Source organism: Myotis nattereri, assembly GCF_964212035.1.
Source record: "Myotis nattereri genome assembly, chromosome: 5".
Classification (NCBI taxonomy): Eukaryota; Metazoa; Chordata; class Mammalia; order Chiroptera; family Vespertilionidae; genus Myotis; species Myotis nattereri.
Genome location: NC_138080.1, coordinates 32,659,144 through 32,675,349, shown reverse-complemented (window position 1 = coordinate 32,675,349; position 16,206 = coordinate 32,659,144). Strand labels below are relative to the sequence as shown.

At 49.9% G+C, this 16,206-nt stretch overlaps 1 protein-coding gene across 1 annotated transcript; it reads right to left on the bottom strand.

The window, feature by feature from the left end:
• Positions 1-1,007: 1,007 nt before the first annotated feature.
• Positions 1,008-15,984, bottom strand: SPMAP2 (sperm microtubule associated protein 2; the record flags this gene model as incomplete). Its single annotated transcript, XM_081092736.1, has 7 exons — positions 1,008-1,246; positions 5,541-5,700; positions 7,151-7,268; positions 12,513-12,582; positions 13,740-13,801; positions 14,516-14,713; positions 15,680-15,984. The coding sequence occupies 7 exons, from the start codon at positions 15,982-15,984 to the stop codon at positions 1,008-1,010; spliced, it is 1,152 nt and encodes a 383-aa protein (XP_080948862.1).
• Positions 15,985-16,206: the final 222 nt, after the last annotated feature.

The following is a 16,206-nucleotide window of genomic DNA, read 5'->3' as shown; positions in this document are numbered from 1 at the left end:
CTGTTAATAAAAACATTGATTCCTGATACCACCACCTGTGTCGGGAGCTTTGGTCCTAGTTGCCCCTGCCAATAGCTTCGCTAAATACTGTAAGTACCCGGTGTTACAGGTGAGGAAACTGAGGCCTAGAAAGATGGGCACCCAATGCACAAGTGGTAGTGCCAGGACCGACGTCGGTAGCGTGGTTCTGGAACTTTCCTCAGCTTTTCATCAGCGATGGTCCATCCCGTGTTCCAAAGAACCGATCGGGGAGCTTGCGAGATGCACCGTCGGGCGAGTTTTAACGGGCACTGCGACCCTGTCTATACCAAGGAACGCGCGTGCCGACTGAGGGTGGAAAGGTGTATTCAAACCCATGGCCGGCCCTTGGGCTCTGAATTCATGATGATGGACCGTCTGCAGGTTCTGAACCTGTGGTGAGCGCTGGGGGAGAATTTGAACAGTACAGTCTGGGTTCGCTACATTTTAAATGTCAGACTTACAAGTGCTGTGAGCATCGGGCAGGTGGTTTATGGAGAGCCAGAGAGGACGGGGCCGTGAGTAGGCGGAGGCGTCCGGCAGGACTCAGGTGGTGGCCGGGAGCAGAGACGTGGAGCGAGCTGGGAAGGTACACCCCACAAGGCCCCTGATGGCAGGCAGGTGGGAAGGGCATGAAGCTCGGCCAAGGTGTCTTGCACAAATGAGTGGTTGGTAGTTCCTCGGACGGATCTGGATAAGCAAGTCTGGACATAGATTCGGGGGGAAATTGTGCAGTTGTGGGAGGCTGATGTGTGACATCTGAGAAAGTCAAGACAGCGGGGAAAAGTGATTGTGGAAATAAAGGACTGTACAAATCACAGGTGATGCGAACATAAATATTATTATTTTTCCTCTTCTCATCCTTTTGGCCTTCCAGCTTGCCCTCCCCCCTCCAGGCCAAAATTCTCAGAGCCAGCCACACATACAAGGTTAGGATGCACTTGGGTGTTTACTGGGAATAAGGCCTCAGAGGCCCGGCCTGGGTTCAGTCACACTTTTTTGGTGATGCTTTTGGGGGTGGCGAGCTCATATAGGCGAGGGGATGCCCGAGCCTTCAGGGAAGCCGGGGAAATGTAGTAGGGGTCGTAGCCCTCATTGAGCTCCTTCCGCACTTTGGGCTGGGCCAGCAAGCGGATCCGGGCGCTGGCCACTGCCTTCTTGGTGACGTCCAGCACCTCCCAGCGTGGATCTCGGTCAGGAACACACTGATCTGACTGGGCCTTGGGCACTACAGGGGCAGGAGAGAGTGACAGCATCAGGCACTCCCCCGAGGGAGAGCAACCTGCAAGGTCAAAGTTCCCAGGTTCAAGGGCCTCTCCAGTGATGAAGGAACGGAAAAACACAACATGTCCCATCCACACACTGGAATATCCCTCGGCCATGAAAAGGAGCGGAGCACTGACACTCCCTACAACCTGGATGGACCTTGAAACCATGACGCTCAGTGAGAGAAGCCAGGCACAAAAGGCCGCACAGTGTGTGAGTCCATCAATGTGAAATGCCCAGAACAGGCACACCCACAGAGACAGGAGTGGGTTCGTGGGTGTCAGCGGCTGGGGACAGGGTGGAAAGTGACTGCTAATAGGGGGTTTCTCTTTGGGATGATGAAAATGTTCTAAAATGTATTGTGGTGATGAGTACACAACTCTGAGTGTATTAAAAAGCATTGAAATGTACTTTTTTTTTTATGGAGGTATAATGAATTACACTTTAAAAGGATAAATTGGCCCTAGCCGGTTTAGCTCAGTGGATAAAGCATTGGCCTGGGTTCAATTCCCAGTCAGGGCACATGCCGGGGTTGCGGGCTTAATCCCCAGTAGGGGGCCCGCAACCCCGGCATGTACAGGAGGCAGCTGATCAGTGATTCTCTCTTATCACTGATGTTTCTATCTCTCTCTCTCCCCCTTCCCTTCCTCTCTGAAATCAATAAAAATGTATTTAAAAAATAAAAATAGGCCGAAACTGGTTTGGCTCAGTGGATAGAGCGTCGGCCTGCGGATTGCAAGGTCCCAGGTTCGATTCCGGTCAAGGGCATGTACCTGGGTTGCGGGCACATCCCCAGTGGGGGATGTGCAGGAGGCAGCTGATCGATGTTTCTCTCTCATCGATGTTTCTGACTCTCTATCTCTCTCCCTTCCTCTCTGTAAAAAATCAATAAAATATATTTAAAAAAATAATAATAAAAGGGTAAATTGTAAGGAAAAAAATATTTCAAATGGTCACATCCTGGACAGGGGACTCAGAGGGGCCAGTCAAAAGTGTCCTGGGGGCTCAGTAGGCCTTTCACACTCTCTCCTCTGATGTCATGGTGGGGAGAAGTGGTGAATAATGGCCACAGGAGGCAGCTCTCCTTGGCTGGCCCTGCAGGCCTGCTGTGTGGATCCAGGGCAGCTCCTGGGTGCACAGGCCCTTTCAGGATTCAGTCTCCCACCTCGGTCTGGGTTCCTGCCCTCACTGTCCAACATGACTGCAGCCTCAGCCAGCCCCTCTCAGGAGTGCTGGCAACATGGCTGCTACCAACCACATGCGGCAGCACCTGATATGGGCTGGAGTTTTCTTCTATTTAGTTTTAATGAAAGCAACTAATTGATTTAGATCAACTGATAGATTGATTTTAATTGCATTGAAATCATGGCCAGTGGCTGCTGTCATGACAGGCAGCTCTCAGGTACAGAGAACTGTGGCTCAGCCAGGGTCCCTTTCACTGCCACTCCCTCCTTTAGGGACTAGAAGGGAGGTGATCACGACTGGTCACTTAGCCATCAGTGTCTGAAAGCCTCAGGATCCTTGGCTTTGAGGGGTGCTCAGGCTCCTTTCTAACCCCTTTGTTTAGAGCAGCGGTTCCAACCTGTGGGTCGCGACACTTTGGGGGTTGAACGACCCTTTCACAGGGGTCGCCTAAGACCATCGGAAAACACATATATAATTACATATTGTTTTTGTGATTCATCACTATGCTTTAATTTTGTTCAATTTGTAACAATGAAAATACATCCTGCATATCAGATATTCACATTACGATTCATAACAGTAGCAAAATTACAGTTATGAAGTAGCAACGAAAATAATTTTATGGTTGGGGGTCACCACAACATGAGGGACTGTATTAAAGGGTCGCGGCGTTAGGAAGGTTGAGAACCACTGGTTTAGAGCCCCTGTGCAAATGGAAAAGGCCATCTCCCCCCTTCTCAGCGGACAGGCCCTGGCTCGGTGGAGGGGCCCTTGATGAAAGAGAGTGGGGTTCCTTCCCCCAGGCAGTCACAAGCCCACACAGGCCCATGCTGGGCAAGGCCATCCGGGCGGTACCAGGGCTTTGCCGGGCAGGTGACCATTCCTTCCAAAGGGAAGAGGCCCCAGTAGTTGGGCCTCAGTGGCCCCTTGCGGGGCTGGGAAGACCATGGCCAGAACCCAGACTTCTCTGCCCTCCTGTGTGAGAATTCTGGAGTATTTCCACTGTTGTCATCTCTGGAATATTAAACTCTGTTGATGAAATCCACCACCACACACAACACACATGTGGTCACACAGAGAATAATAGACTCATACCCACATAGTTCATGCTCTTCGTTTGTCATCATTTCAATTTTTTAAATGCTGGTCACACCCATTAGTGGGTGGAAGTTTGCTGTTTGAAAAGCACAACCCAACACATTCTTACACACACACACACACACACACACACACACACACACGGATGTGTATTTACAGGTACATCTGAAATACGGATCAATATATAGATGAATGTGTAGGTACGAATGTGTATATATTTATATTCCAGGTATATGTGAGAGAGAAACAAAATGGTCTTATGAAGCAGTGCCTATGTACTCATATGTTTTTGTTCATTTAACCAATCATTTAATAAGTATTAAGGGAAAGGATAAATGAATGAATGAATTAAACAAACAAACAAAAGATCCTGTAAGCAGAGTTAAAAGAGAATACGGGTTTGGGGAGAAGGTATTTTGCAATGTGCTCAACAAAGGATTAGGGATCACCTTATATAAAAAGCTGCTCTAAATCAATAACCAAAAAACACAGGAAATAGAAAACTGGGGAGATGACAGAGCAGAGTGAACCAGAATGGCCAGTCACACCTTCTGGTGATTATCTGTCAGGAGTAGGGGACACACAGCATCTCCAAAGCCTCTGGCATTGCAGGCCTGGCTTATAACAGACCGCAGAGAATGAAGAGACACATCAATATATTGTAAATATGTATGTTAGAATGCAGCAGATGCTGCACAAAAGAGCTCAGAGCAGTCACGGTGCACACAGGTGTCCAGAGGTGGGCATAGCTCATGGGTTAAGCAGGGCGCTCAGAGGAGTCTCACCTAGAGGACATATTGGAGCTCCGCCCCATGGCGGGCAGAGGAGTGAGCCATGCAGTGTCTGTGATCAGTGTTCTAGGCAGCGGGAGAGGAACCACATAGAGGGGGTGGGCAAGGGTCGAACAGATCACAAGGGCCTGTGGGCCACACAGAGTGACCAGGACCCTGGGAGGGTCATGAGCAGAGAAGGGGGGAATCCAACTTAAATTTAGCAGGACCTCTGTGGCTGCCACATGGGAAGCGGGCAAGGGTGGCACCAGGGATAAGGGTGGAGGTGACTGCTCTGGTCCAGGGACACCTTAGGGGGCCATGCGGAGGGCAGGGGGAGCTGTGGGCGGGTTCTTCATGTGCTCAGGAGACCAAGCCCACAGGAGTTGTCAGTGCATTGGATGTAGTGTGTGACGGGAGGGGACTGGCAGGAGAGCGCTTGTAGCGTGCACACTCATGGGCACACACTCAACGGCAGGCATTTGTGGCTCTGCAAGTGTTACACCCAGAAGGAAACACACAAAACTGCTTTATGTTTGGGTGGGTTCCTTTCTTCTCTAGGCTAGCCTGCATTTTTCCAATTCTCTACAGCTGGTACACATTACTGTTGTCATGGCGAGACTGGGTATCTCATTTGTTTTAAAGGACAGAAGAGAATCAGGCCAACACCCCTTCAAAGCTGCCCTTCATGCCTGGCCAGAGTGGCTCAGTTGGTTGAGTGCCGTTCCATGCACCAAAGGGTTGCAGGTTTGATTCCTGGTCAGGGCTCATACTGGAGGCAACCAAATTATGTTTCTCTCTGATCTCGATCTCTCTCTCTCTCTCTCTCTCTCTCTTTCTCTCTCTCTCCAGCATGTCCTTGGGTAAGGCTTAGAAAAGAATGCTGCCCGTCGCCTCAGCTTGGCTCCCTCATTCTTGGCCCTGTCCCCCCAACTTTCTCTTCTGCACCCCTTTGTCCTGCTAGGAGACCCACTCAGACAGCACTCAGCTTCAGGACCATGGCCCCCTCTGACAGTTGCCTCTCTTCCCCTGGGAGCCTGCACAGTACGACTTACCCACAGGAATCCAACAACTGGTCTGCAGCGAAGGGAGGAGATGAAGAGGAAAGCACACATCTGGCAGAAGCAAGCCTAAAGTCCAAGTCTCTGACTGCTCCCCGCCCCTGCCTATGTCCACTGGGGATGGACACAAGGACCTACTTACTGGCCAAGTAAAGGAGCCGGCTATAGTTTAATGCATGTGGCTTAGGTTTTGGCACAGGGTCCCATTCTTCCAAAAGGGTGGCCGGAGGCCTGGGCTTTGCCAACTGCACGATCCTTGAACTGGGGATGGCCATCTGGGCTGCCTTGGACACCTTGGACACCTGGAAACAGAATGAGAGGGGAAAGAGTGAAACAGTCCATAATGCCTCAGAGGCCCCTGGATAGAAAACAAAAACAAACAAACAAACCATAAGCAATGCCAACGGACAGATGACTGGCTGGAAATGAGTTAGTTTGCAATGTGTTCAACAAAAGGCTTAGTAGCTATCATATGTAAAGAGCTCCTCTAGGTCAATAACCCAAAAGAATCCATAGGGGACTAGGCTAATCATATAGGACAGTAAACCTAAATGGTCAATAATGCTCTCCATTGACCAGGGAAATGTAAATTAAAACAACAAAGTATCACTGAATGCAAGCAAATGAGGCAAAAATGAAAATGTCTGACATTGTCAAGCCCTAGCAAGAATGTGGGAGGAACCCAGCTAGCATGGCTTGGTGGTTGAGTGTCAACCTATGAATCAGGAGTTCATGGTTCAATTCCCGGTCAGCACATGCCGGGTTGCAGGCTCGATCCCCAGGGTGGGGCGTGCAGGAGGCAGCCCATCAATGGTTCTCTCTCATTGGTGTTTCTATCTCTCTCTCCCTCTTCCTTTCTCTCTGAAATCAATTTTTTTTAAAAAGAATGTGGGAGCAGAGATGTCCGCATGCATTGCTGGTTGGAGAGTAAATTAGTACAAGCACTTGAAGAACCATTTGTCCATCTCAAACAAAGCTGAGTATGTGCACACTCGATAACCACCATATAGAGAAACACCTAGTGGGGGTACAAGGATTTGAGGGCAGTGGTATTCATTGCAGCTGGAAACAACCTAGTTGTCCATTGATAGGGGACTGAGTAAACTAGCTATGGTATGTTTGTAGGATAGAACATGACCAAGCAGTTAAAATGTTGCTTCTACATAAATCAGCATGATGTACTCTCAAAAACAAATATTGAGGGGAAAAGCAAGAAGATGCCATCCTATATAATAAAAGGCTAATATGCAAATCGACCAAACAACGATCTGTCGCTATGACACACACTGACCACCAGGGGCAGACGCTCAATGCAGGAGCTGCCCCCTGGTGGTCAGTGTGCTCTCACAGGGGGAGCGCCGCTCAGCCAGAAGCCGGGCTCATGGCTGGTGAGCACAGTGGTGGTGGCAGGAGCCTCTCCTGCCTCCATGGCTGCACTAAGGATGTCCGACTGACGGCTCCCAGACTGCAAGAGGGTGCAGGCCAGGCTGAGGAACCCCCCCACCCCAGTGCACGAATTTCGTGCACCAGACCTCTAGTATATGTATATTAAAAACATGATGATTATGGTTTATGGGTCTGTGTATGAAATAAAGTATAGATTGATGAAAATAAGACAGCTGGCCAAAGCCACTCGTCTATTGCTCTGGAGTCCGTTCCCGCTTGTCTGTCTGGGTCCCTGATCCCAGCCCACTGAGGGCAGGCAGTGCCCCTACCATTGAAGTGGGGTTCTCAGGAGAGCCAGTCACCTACCTCAGACATGTCTATGTTCCAAATGTTATTCCGGACCTTCGGGGTGGCCAGCTCCCTCAGGCGATTAGATAGTTGGTAGTCAAAGGTACACTGAGAAATGGGCACGTTGTGGGTAGTCCTAGGGGACATCAACATTTGAGACATTAGCTCAGCCAAAGGGGGAGATATCTGTTAGTGTGTGTGTGTGTGTGTGTAATCTCTTTCTCAGCTCTTCTCTGTTCCCTGGGATAAGGGAGGGAAAGTGGAGGGTTTGGAAAACACCTCCAAGAAGGGATTCATAAAAGAATCATATCAGGAGCCCCTATGAATTCACAAGGCTGGAGATATGCTGTCCTGAAGTCATTCCCCCTCCCCCAGGGCCTTCTGTCCACTCCCACATCATCGCCGGGGTCCAGACTTGAACACAAGAGATAGCAGTGTGTCCAGCAGTTGTCACAGAAAGCTGGGAAAGTGAATTTCCACTGGGTTTGCTGAGCCCACGCCTCCTAAAATCAGGTCTCAGCTATGCCTCTGCTCTAGAAATAAAACCCTGCTTCATTGATCTAAGGCAGACTTTTTATATTTTCACGTCTCTGAGGTCAGGATGCAGCTTGTACATGCCAGCCGGACGTCAGGAGCTCCACAGTCATCCTCGCTGGTGTGTGGATGTAGCTGTTCTCACTGAAATAGCCTAAGTCGAGTTATATGTGTTCTTGGTTCTACAGATGTGGTCTAATTGCAGTTTAAATTATCTTCAGATTATGTTATCATTCAGCATGAAAATAAAAAAGTTATTTTCACCAAAAACAGGCTTAAAAACAGTGTGTGAAACATGTCAACATCTCTGAATCAAAAACAATTCAGACTTCCTGTCAAGATGGCAGCATAGGTAAATGCAATACTGGCCTCCTCCCACAACCACATCAAAATTACAGCTAAACCGCAGAACAAACATCATTCAGAGACACCTGAAATCTGGTTGGATGGAAGTCCCACAACTAGGGAATTCAAGAAGGAGACACATCGAGACTGGGTGGAGACACAAAACAGGCTGGTCACACACCCATGTGTGGCAGATAAAAACTGGGAGAGAGCCCTAGCTGGTTTGTCTCAGTGTATAGAGTGTTGGCCCCCGGCATGAAGGGTCCCAGGTTTGATTCCAGTCAAGGGCACATACTTCAGTTGCAGACTCGATCCCTGGCCCTAGTCAGGGCATGTGCAGGAGGCAACCAATTGATGTCTCTCTCTCTCTCACATGGATGTTTCTCTCTGTGTGTCTGTCTCCCTCCCTTCTACTCTCTCTAAAAATCAATAGAAAAATATCCTCAGGTGAGGATTTAAAAAAAAGTTGGACTAGAGGATCACAAGAATCAAGTCAATGATTTGAAATACGAAGAAGCAAAAAACACCCAACCTGAAAAGCAAAATGAAAAAAGAATCCAAAAATACGAAGATAGTGTAAAAAAAAAATGTGGGGGGGGGGGGCGCATATCTTGGCTGCAGAGATCTCCCCTGAGGAGCAAGAGGTCCCAGCCTCACACCAGGCCCCTCAGCCCAGGGTTCCAGTGCCAAGAAGAGAACTCCCCATAACTTCAGGATGTAGAAACCAATGGGGATTGAGACTAAGGGAGACAGAGGACTGCTTGAGTCCCAGGCAGTTCCTCTTATAGGGCCCACACATGGCCCTGGATGGTGTGACTCAGTTGGTTAGAGCATTGTCCCTTATATGAAAAGGTCATGGTTCAATTCCCATTTGGGACACATACCAGGTTGCAGGTTCGATCCCTGGTTAGGATGCATGCAGTAGGCAACCAATTGATGTTTCTCTCTCACATTGATGTTTCTCTCTCTCTCTCCCTTCCTCTCTCTCCAAAATCAGTGGAAACATATCCTTAGCTGAGAATTTTTAAAATAAGGGCTCACATACAGACTTACTCAGGCTCACTCCCTCAGAGCTCCAACACGGGGACAGCAGCTTGAAAGGCACCAAAGACATACAGGAAGAAACTGAATTGTCCAGCATCAACACAAGACCTGCTGTGGCTGCTTTTTCCCAGACAGACATGCTGGCGGAGGCCATGTTCCTTTGATGAGCTCTCCCCCGACAGAGCCAGTATGTGGGTACCATGCCTGAGACCATCAACCTGCCTCCTCTGTGTTGCCCCGCTCTCATGACACCCTGAGGCCTCACCCACCCAACTTTCAAGCCCATCCAAGCTATTTCCAGTGGCTTTTCCATATGTTTGTCCGGTCTTGGCTCATGCTTCACATTTTCCTAAAATATCTCAAAAAAGCAGCATTTGGCCTCAGCAAACCCATACCTTTTGTTAAGTGGCCCAAGGCCCAGCACTAGCAGCAGCCAGCCTTGGTTCAAAGCTTTGCCTCGCCTGGCCACCTCCAAGCCCAGCACAAGTAGCAGCCATCTTCAGATCGCTTTGTAGCTCATGCAGAGTGGCCCCAGGCAGAACACAGGTGGTGGCTGACCTTGGCCTGCACTCCCCAGGAGGTCCCAGAGCCAACACACCAAGTGGATAGTTTCAGACCGCATCAAAGCATCACCACCCAGCCACGCCCACAAGTGACACACTCAAGGGGTGGGCTCAGTGGGCATCAGTGCTCTGCTGAATTGAGCCCTGCTCTGTGGGGTGGGCCCCTGCACAGCTCATCCTCCATGGATGGTCAAAGGTCTTTGGTCACAGTCAGTCCTTGCAGCTGATCAGCCTGGGGTTAAATCCCTCCCTTTGACATGCCAACAGCAGTCAAGGCTCAACTACAACAGGAGGGTGAAAACAGCCCACATGGAGGGAGACACAATGCAAGTGTTCAGCCTGGGTGATCATGGAGCCTGTGCCACTGGGCCGTACAGAACACCTCCTACATTAGGGCACTCTACCAAGCCCAGGAGACACAGCAGCTCTACCCAATACATAGAAACAAGCACAGGGAGCCTGCCAAAAAGAGGAGACAAAGAAACATGTCCCAAATGAGAGAACAGAATAAAATTCCAGTAAAAGAACAAAACAAAATGGAGACAAGCAATCTACTAGATGCTGAGTTCAAAACACTGGCTATAAGGAGGCTCAATGAATTAGTGAGAGCTTCAACAGCATAAAAAAGGACCAGTCAGAAATGGAGCATACCCTAACTGAAATGAAGAATAATTTACAGGGAATCAATAGCAGAGTAGATGAAGCTGAGACTCAAATCAGTAATTTGGAATATAAGGAAGCAAAAACACCCAATCAGAACAGCAAAAAGAAAAAAAGATTTCAAAAAAAAAAAAATGAGGAGAGTGTCAGGAACCTCTGGGATACTTCAAGTGTACCAACATTGGCATCAGGAGAAGAGAGAGAGCAAGAAATTGAAAACCTATTTGAAAAAATGACAGAAAACTTCCCTAACCTGATAAAGAAAATAGACATAAAGTCCAAGAAGCACAGAGAGTCCAAACAAGGTGAGCCCAAAGCGGCCCACACGAAGACCCATCATAATTAAAATGCAAAAGTTTAAAAACAAAGAGAGAATCTTAAAAGCAGCAGTTGGGCCCTAACCGGTTTGGCTCAGTGGATAGAGCAGGGGTCCTCAAACTTTTTAAACAGGGGGCCAGTTCACTGTCCCTCAGACCGTTAGAGGGCCGGACTATAGTTTAAAAAAAAACTATGAACAAATTCCTATGCACACTGCACGTATCTTATTTTGAAGTAAAAAAACAAAACAGGAACAAATACAATATTTATATTTGCATGTGGCCCGCGGGCCGTAGTTTGAGGACCCCTGGGATAGAGCGTCGGCCTGCGGACTGAAGGGTCCCAGGTTCGATTCCGGTCAAGGGCATGTACCTTGGTTGTGGGCACATCCCCAGTTGGGGGTGTGCAGGAGGCAGCTGGTCAATGTTTCTCTCTCATCGATGTTTCTAACTCTCTATCCCTCTCCCTTCCTCTCTGTAAAATAATTAATAAAATATATTTTAAAAATTAAAAATAAAAGCAGCAGTTGGTTACCTAAAGGGAGCTCCCATAAGACTCAACAATTTCTTAACAGAAACTTTGCAGGTCAGAAGGGATTGGCAAGAAATATTCAAAGTGATGAAAAACAAGAACCTACAACCAAGATTATTCCACCCAACAAAGCTGTCATTTAGAATTAAAGGACAGATAAAGAGCTTCCCAGACAAGAAAAAGCTAAAGGAGTTCATCACCACCAAACCAGTATTACATGAAATGTTAAAAGGTCTTCTTTAAGAAAAAGAAGAAAAGAAATGACCAAAAACATGAACAATAGAATGGCAATAAATATATATCTACCAACAATTGAATCTATAAAAAACCAAAATAAACAAACAAGCAGAACAGAAACAGACTCACAGATACAGAGAACATTTTGATGGTTGCCAGATGGGAGGGGATTGGGGAAAGGGTGAAAAGGGTGAAGGGATTAAGAAGTACAAATTGGCTGTTACAAATTAGTCATGGGGATGTAAAGTACAGCATAGAGAATGTAGTCAATAATATTCTAATAATTATGGATGGTGTCCAATAGGGGCAAGATTTATCAGGATGAACACCTAGTTATGTAATGTCCAATCACTAGGGTGTACATCTGAAACTAATATAATAATGTATGCCAAGTGTAATTGAAAAATAAAAAATGATTTTTTTAAAAAGTGATTCAGCCCTAACCGGTTTGGCTCAGTGGATAGAGCGTCGGCCTGCGGACTGAAGGGTCCCAAAGTTCGATTCTGGTCAAGGGCATATACCTTGGTTGTGGGCACATCCCCAGTTGGGGGTGTGCAGGAGGCAGCTGATCAATGTTTCTCTCTCATCGATGTTTCTAACTCTCTATCCCTCTCCCTTCCTTTCTGTAAGAAAACCAATAAAAATATATATTTTTTTAAAAAGTGATTCAAACACACTTCAGTTAATTTAGTTCCATTGTATTTTCCTTTTTCTGAATACATTAATATAGGTAATTAAAATTTGTGGCTAAATAACTTTGAAGATAACTTTTGAGAAGCATAAAAGTTCTAAGTGATAACCAAGAATTGTGCCATTCATTGTACATAAAATAAAAATGTCTTACAATTGCTAGCTTTTCAGAGCCAACAGAACCCATGATAGTGGTAAATAACATTACTGAGCACTTACTGTGACAGGCACTGTACTAAGTAGCTTTTGTGTGTGATCTCTTCTACCACCCGCTCTGCAGGTGGAGAACTGAGATCCCAAGAGTCATGTGCCTGCCTGCAGGCATCCAGCTTAGACTTGGGTTATCTAGCCTAGAACCTGAACCCTCCCTCCCCCCATGCTGCAGCCTGTCAAGGGAAGAGAATGGTTTTCTGCCAAACTCTGCCCTCAGAGTGCCTACCCATCCCTCCTATCCTTACCTATTGATGTCGCAATAATCCGTGTAGAACTTTTTGGGTTGAGCAAGTTCCTCCACTCGGCGGGACACTGCTACACAAATGGGAAACAGTCCCAACTTGAAACCTGCCCACCCCCTGGGGTTTTCTTCCTACTGAATTCAGCTTTCCATGGGCTAGAGCAGTGGTTCTCAACCTTCCTAATGCCGCGACCCTTTAGTACAGTTCTTCATGTTGTGGTGACCCCCAATTTCATTGTTACAAATTGAACATCATTAAAGCATAGTGATTAACCACAAAAACGATATGTAATTATATATGTGTTTTCCGATGGTCTTAGGCGACCCCTGTGAAAGGGTCGTTCGAACCCCAAAGGGGTCGCGACCCACAGGTTGAGAACCGCTGGGCTAGAGCAAGAGGCAAAATGTGAGGAACTGTGGGCCCACACAGTTCAGCTAGTATTAGACACCTTACAGAGAGGTGACTTTGGCTGTCCCCGTTCTAGGGACAACAGGCTCAGAGCCTGAAGTCGCTCACTCGAGCACACAAGATGGGAGCGTCAGGGCTGGGTCAGTTCCTCAGCAGGGCCCTGCTGGTTCCCACAGCGCCCTGGTTGGGAGAGTGGATTTTGGCCTGAAGTTTGCACAGGCCTGGGGTTCCCAGGGGCTTAGTGCTCCCTCTGAGGGAGATTCTAAACCCCAAGAGAGGCCCTGCCCTTCGCTCCTCTCCAATAATGAGCTTTCTTGACATGTTTTATTTGAAGGAATCCATTGCTCTCAAAGAGGATAGAAACCATTGTGAGAGGGAAGAAGAAAGCCTTTTTGTAAAGTGAATACTAACCCCCATTTTGGCTATGGTGCCAACTGGGGTTTCCCTTGGAGAATTTGCCCCACACCCCTCACCCCCAAGACCAGCTTCCATCTGGCTCTGGCTTCTTGAGGTTATCGTGTCCAGAGATGAGGCCCTGGAACGCTGTGGAGGACAGACACTCCTGGGAGATATACGGAGGAGAGGGGCGGAGCCTGAGGGAGTCCCAGGGGCCTTAGGGCTAGGGGCATCCCCAAGGTCTCCCCAGTCTGAACAGGGCACGGGTTGGGGTGAGATGGGGGCAACCCAGCCCCAGGAGGACAGGAGCAGCATGTCAGACAGAGTGGCCGAGAGCCATGGCTGAGACAAGGGCCACCTGTGGCCAATCCCTGAGCCAGGCGGCCACTAATGGGGAAGTGGAGGTGGTGAGTGGGCTCAACCTACCAGGCAGCGTGATGGAGAGGGTGGTGTCTTCCAGAAATCTCTCTGTCCAATACACGGATGGCCTGGAATGCACCCAGTCGTGGCTCAGGGTGAGGGAAGCCGGGGCAGAGGCTTCCTAAGCCCTGCTCTGAAACAAAACTCAGGGCTCCCCACAAACACAGACACACGTGCAGACGGGGACACAGCGAGGCAGAGGCAGGGTGGCTGGAGGAAGACCTGGCGGAGTGACCAGTGGGAAGGAAGGAGAGAATGTGGAGGCACAAGAGAGGGGCAGGTCAGAGAGGGACATGGGGAGGAGCATCTTAGAGACAGGGGGCAGTGTAGATGACTGTGAGCAAGGCGGATGTGCAGCGAAGTGGGGAGCTGGGGAAAAGGCGTAACTAAGGAAAGGGGCCTGGGGCCTGGCTGTTCCCCCCAACACGGGCAGGAGGTGGAGAGAGGAGACACTCTGGGACTTACCAGTAGACACAGAACCGCAAGTTCGTCATGCATGGGGAGATCCAGACAAAGCCCTTACAGCGGCACCCCATCCTGCGATGAGACAGCCCAGCCCCTGCCTTGCTCTGCAGCTCCCACGTGCTCTCCTGGGCCTCACTCTCCTGGGCCAGCACCCAGAGGCCACTGCCGGCCACCACGCCCCCCCAAACCCTCATGGTTGGTACCCTCACTCTTCACCCCAAATTTACCATGCAGGTGACAGATGGGACCCCCAGGGGCTGCTCTCCTCCTCGCAGACGCCCATCCCCACCTCCAGCAAGACCACCTGAACTGCTCACTTGTTTTTCAAGGTCTGCCAGTTGGTCTTGGGTTTTGCCAGTTCAAGAAGCCGCCTCTTCTTCTTCTTCCCTCTTCTCATGAAGGTGCTGGGGAACCTCTGGGTGATGGACAGCCGGCTTGGGGAGAGTTGGATGGTGAGGCCGGAGTCCCTGGCCTTCCAGCCCCCCTGAATCTCCTCGCCCTCTGAAGAGGCCTCTCTGGGGGCGAATTCTGGCATCCAAAGAGGCGGACTGCCACCTTCACTCCAGCGGCAGCCAGATGGGTGACCCTGGCCAGTTGGCCTCGCTCCCTTCTCTGTGAAATGGAATGGAGACCCGCCCCCACCTCGCAGGATGGCTGCAGTTATTACATGCGACATTTTCTCATCTCCTGTGTATCCAGGCCCCCAGGGGGACTGAGCCACAGAGAGGCCCCGGGCAGCCCCCAGACTATGGAAGGAGCGGGCCTTCTCCTCACTTCCTGTGGCCCTGGGCTCAGATGTCCTCCCTGGGCCCTGTCACTGCCTGCACCTTTTCCCCCACAAAAAGGGCAGCCGATGGGGGAGGGCACTGGCCAGCTCCTGCTGACCCCCTGGCCGCCTTCCTGCCTAGACAGCCACAGTCCGGAAGAGCCCAGAACGTGGCCCAGTGGAGGGAGGGAGGGATGCACACACTGAGTCCACAGGTGAGGGGCACCTGGCTCTTTCCAGGACACCATCAATTGCCAAAAATCAGTCCCCCAAATGCTTGATTCCCCAATTCTCGGTTCCACCAGCTCGTGAGCTCCCAGCCACCTTCAACTTTTCTGGCAATTTGTAGAGTGGGAACGGCGGCAGCTTCTGAGCCAGGACTGTCCCCATTTCTTTCTTAAGTGAGGGCCACCTGTCTTGACCTCTCAACTCTGGCATCTAAACACTGTCTGACTCCAAAATCGGAGCTTTCGTAGGGTTTCCCACTGTAACTCACCTGCTGCCTCGACAGAGATCGTGTTTGCCAACTTCGCCTCAGAGGCCAGTGGGGGTACTGCCCGCTCTGTCTGGTACCCTCACCCTAGAATGACTACATGGGCCGGGGGGCGGGGGGAGGACCCACACTAACAGCAGTGACACAGAGGCCACGGGGACAGAGGGTGGACGTGGGGATAGGCTCTCTCCCCAGTGCCTGAGCCCCGCTCCCCATACCCACCTCATCTCAATCACACCCTCCTCATCTTTCTCCAGGGCCCTCTTCACCGCTAGGAGGGCCTCTCCTGGCTCCTGGGCATCTGTAAATTCTTCCTCGGTCACCTCCTCAGGGGGAGTTTCCTCTTCCTGGTCTTCGAACCCCAGTTTCCCATCATCTAGGTCTTTGTATTTGAGGTCCGTGGAGCGGAGGCCCTCATACACAGGGTTCTGGAGGCCCAGAGGATCATCCTTCTGTCCCCTTCCTGAGCTGTCCTCAGCCTTCGAGGTATGGTAAGGGTTGAGCAAACTTTGCCGATAGTCCCCCATGAACGGGGCCCTCCGCCAGCCCTTCAACCTTACTCCCAACACACCCAATGTGTCTGTGGTCGCCCGGCAACAGGAGAATGGCCTGCCCGCATTCTCAGCATCCACATTCCACTCTGCAGGTGCTCGGCACTGGGTACTGCTGAAGCTCCTCCCAGCGCCCCTCCACTGGGTCCTGTGTGGGGCCCACTCACTCCTCCAACCTCCGCCCCGCATTTGCCCCCT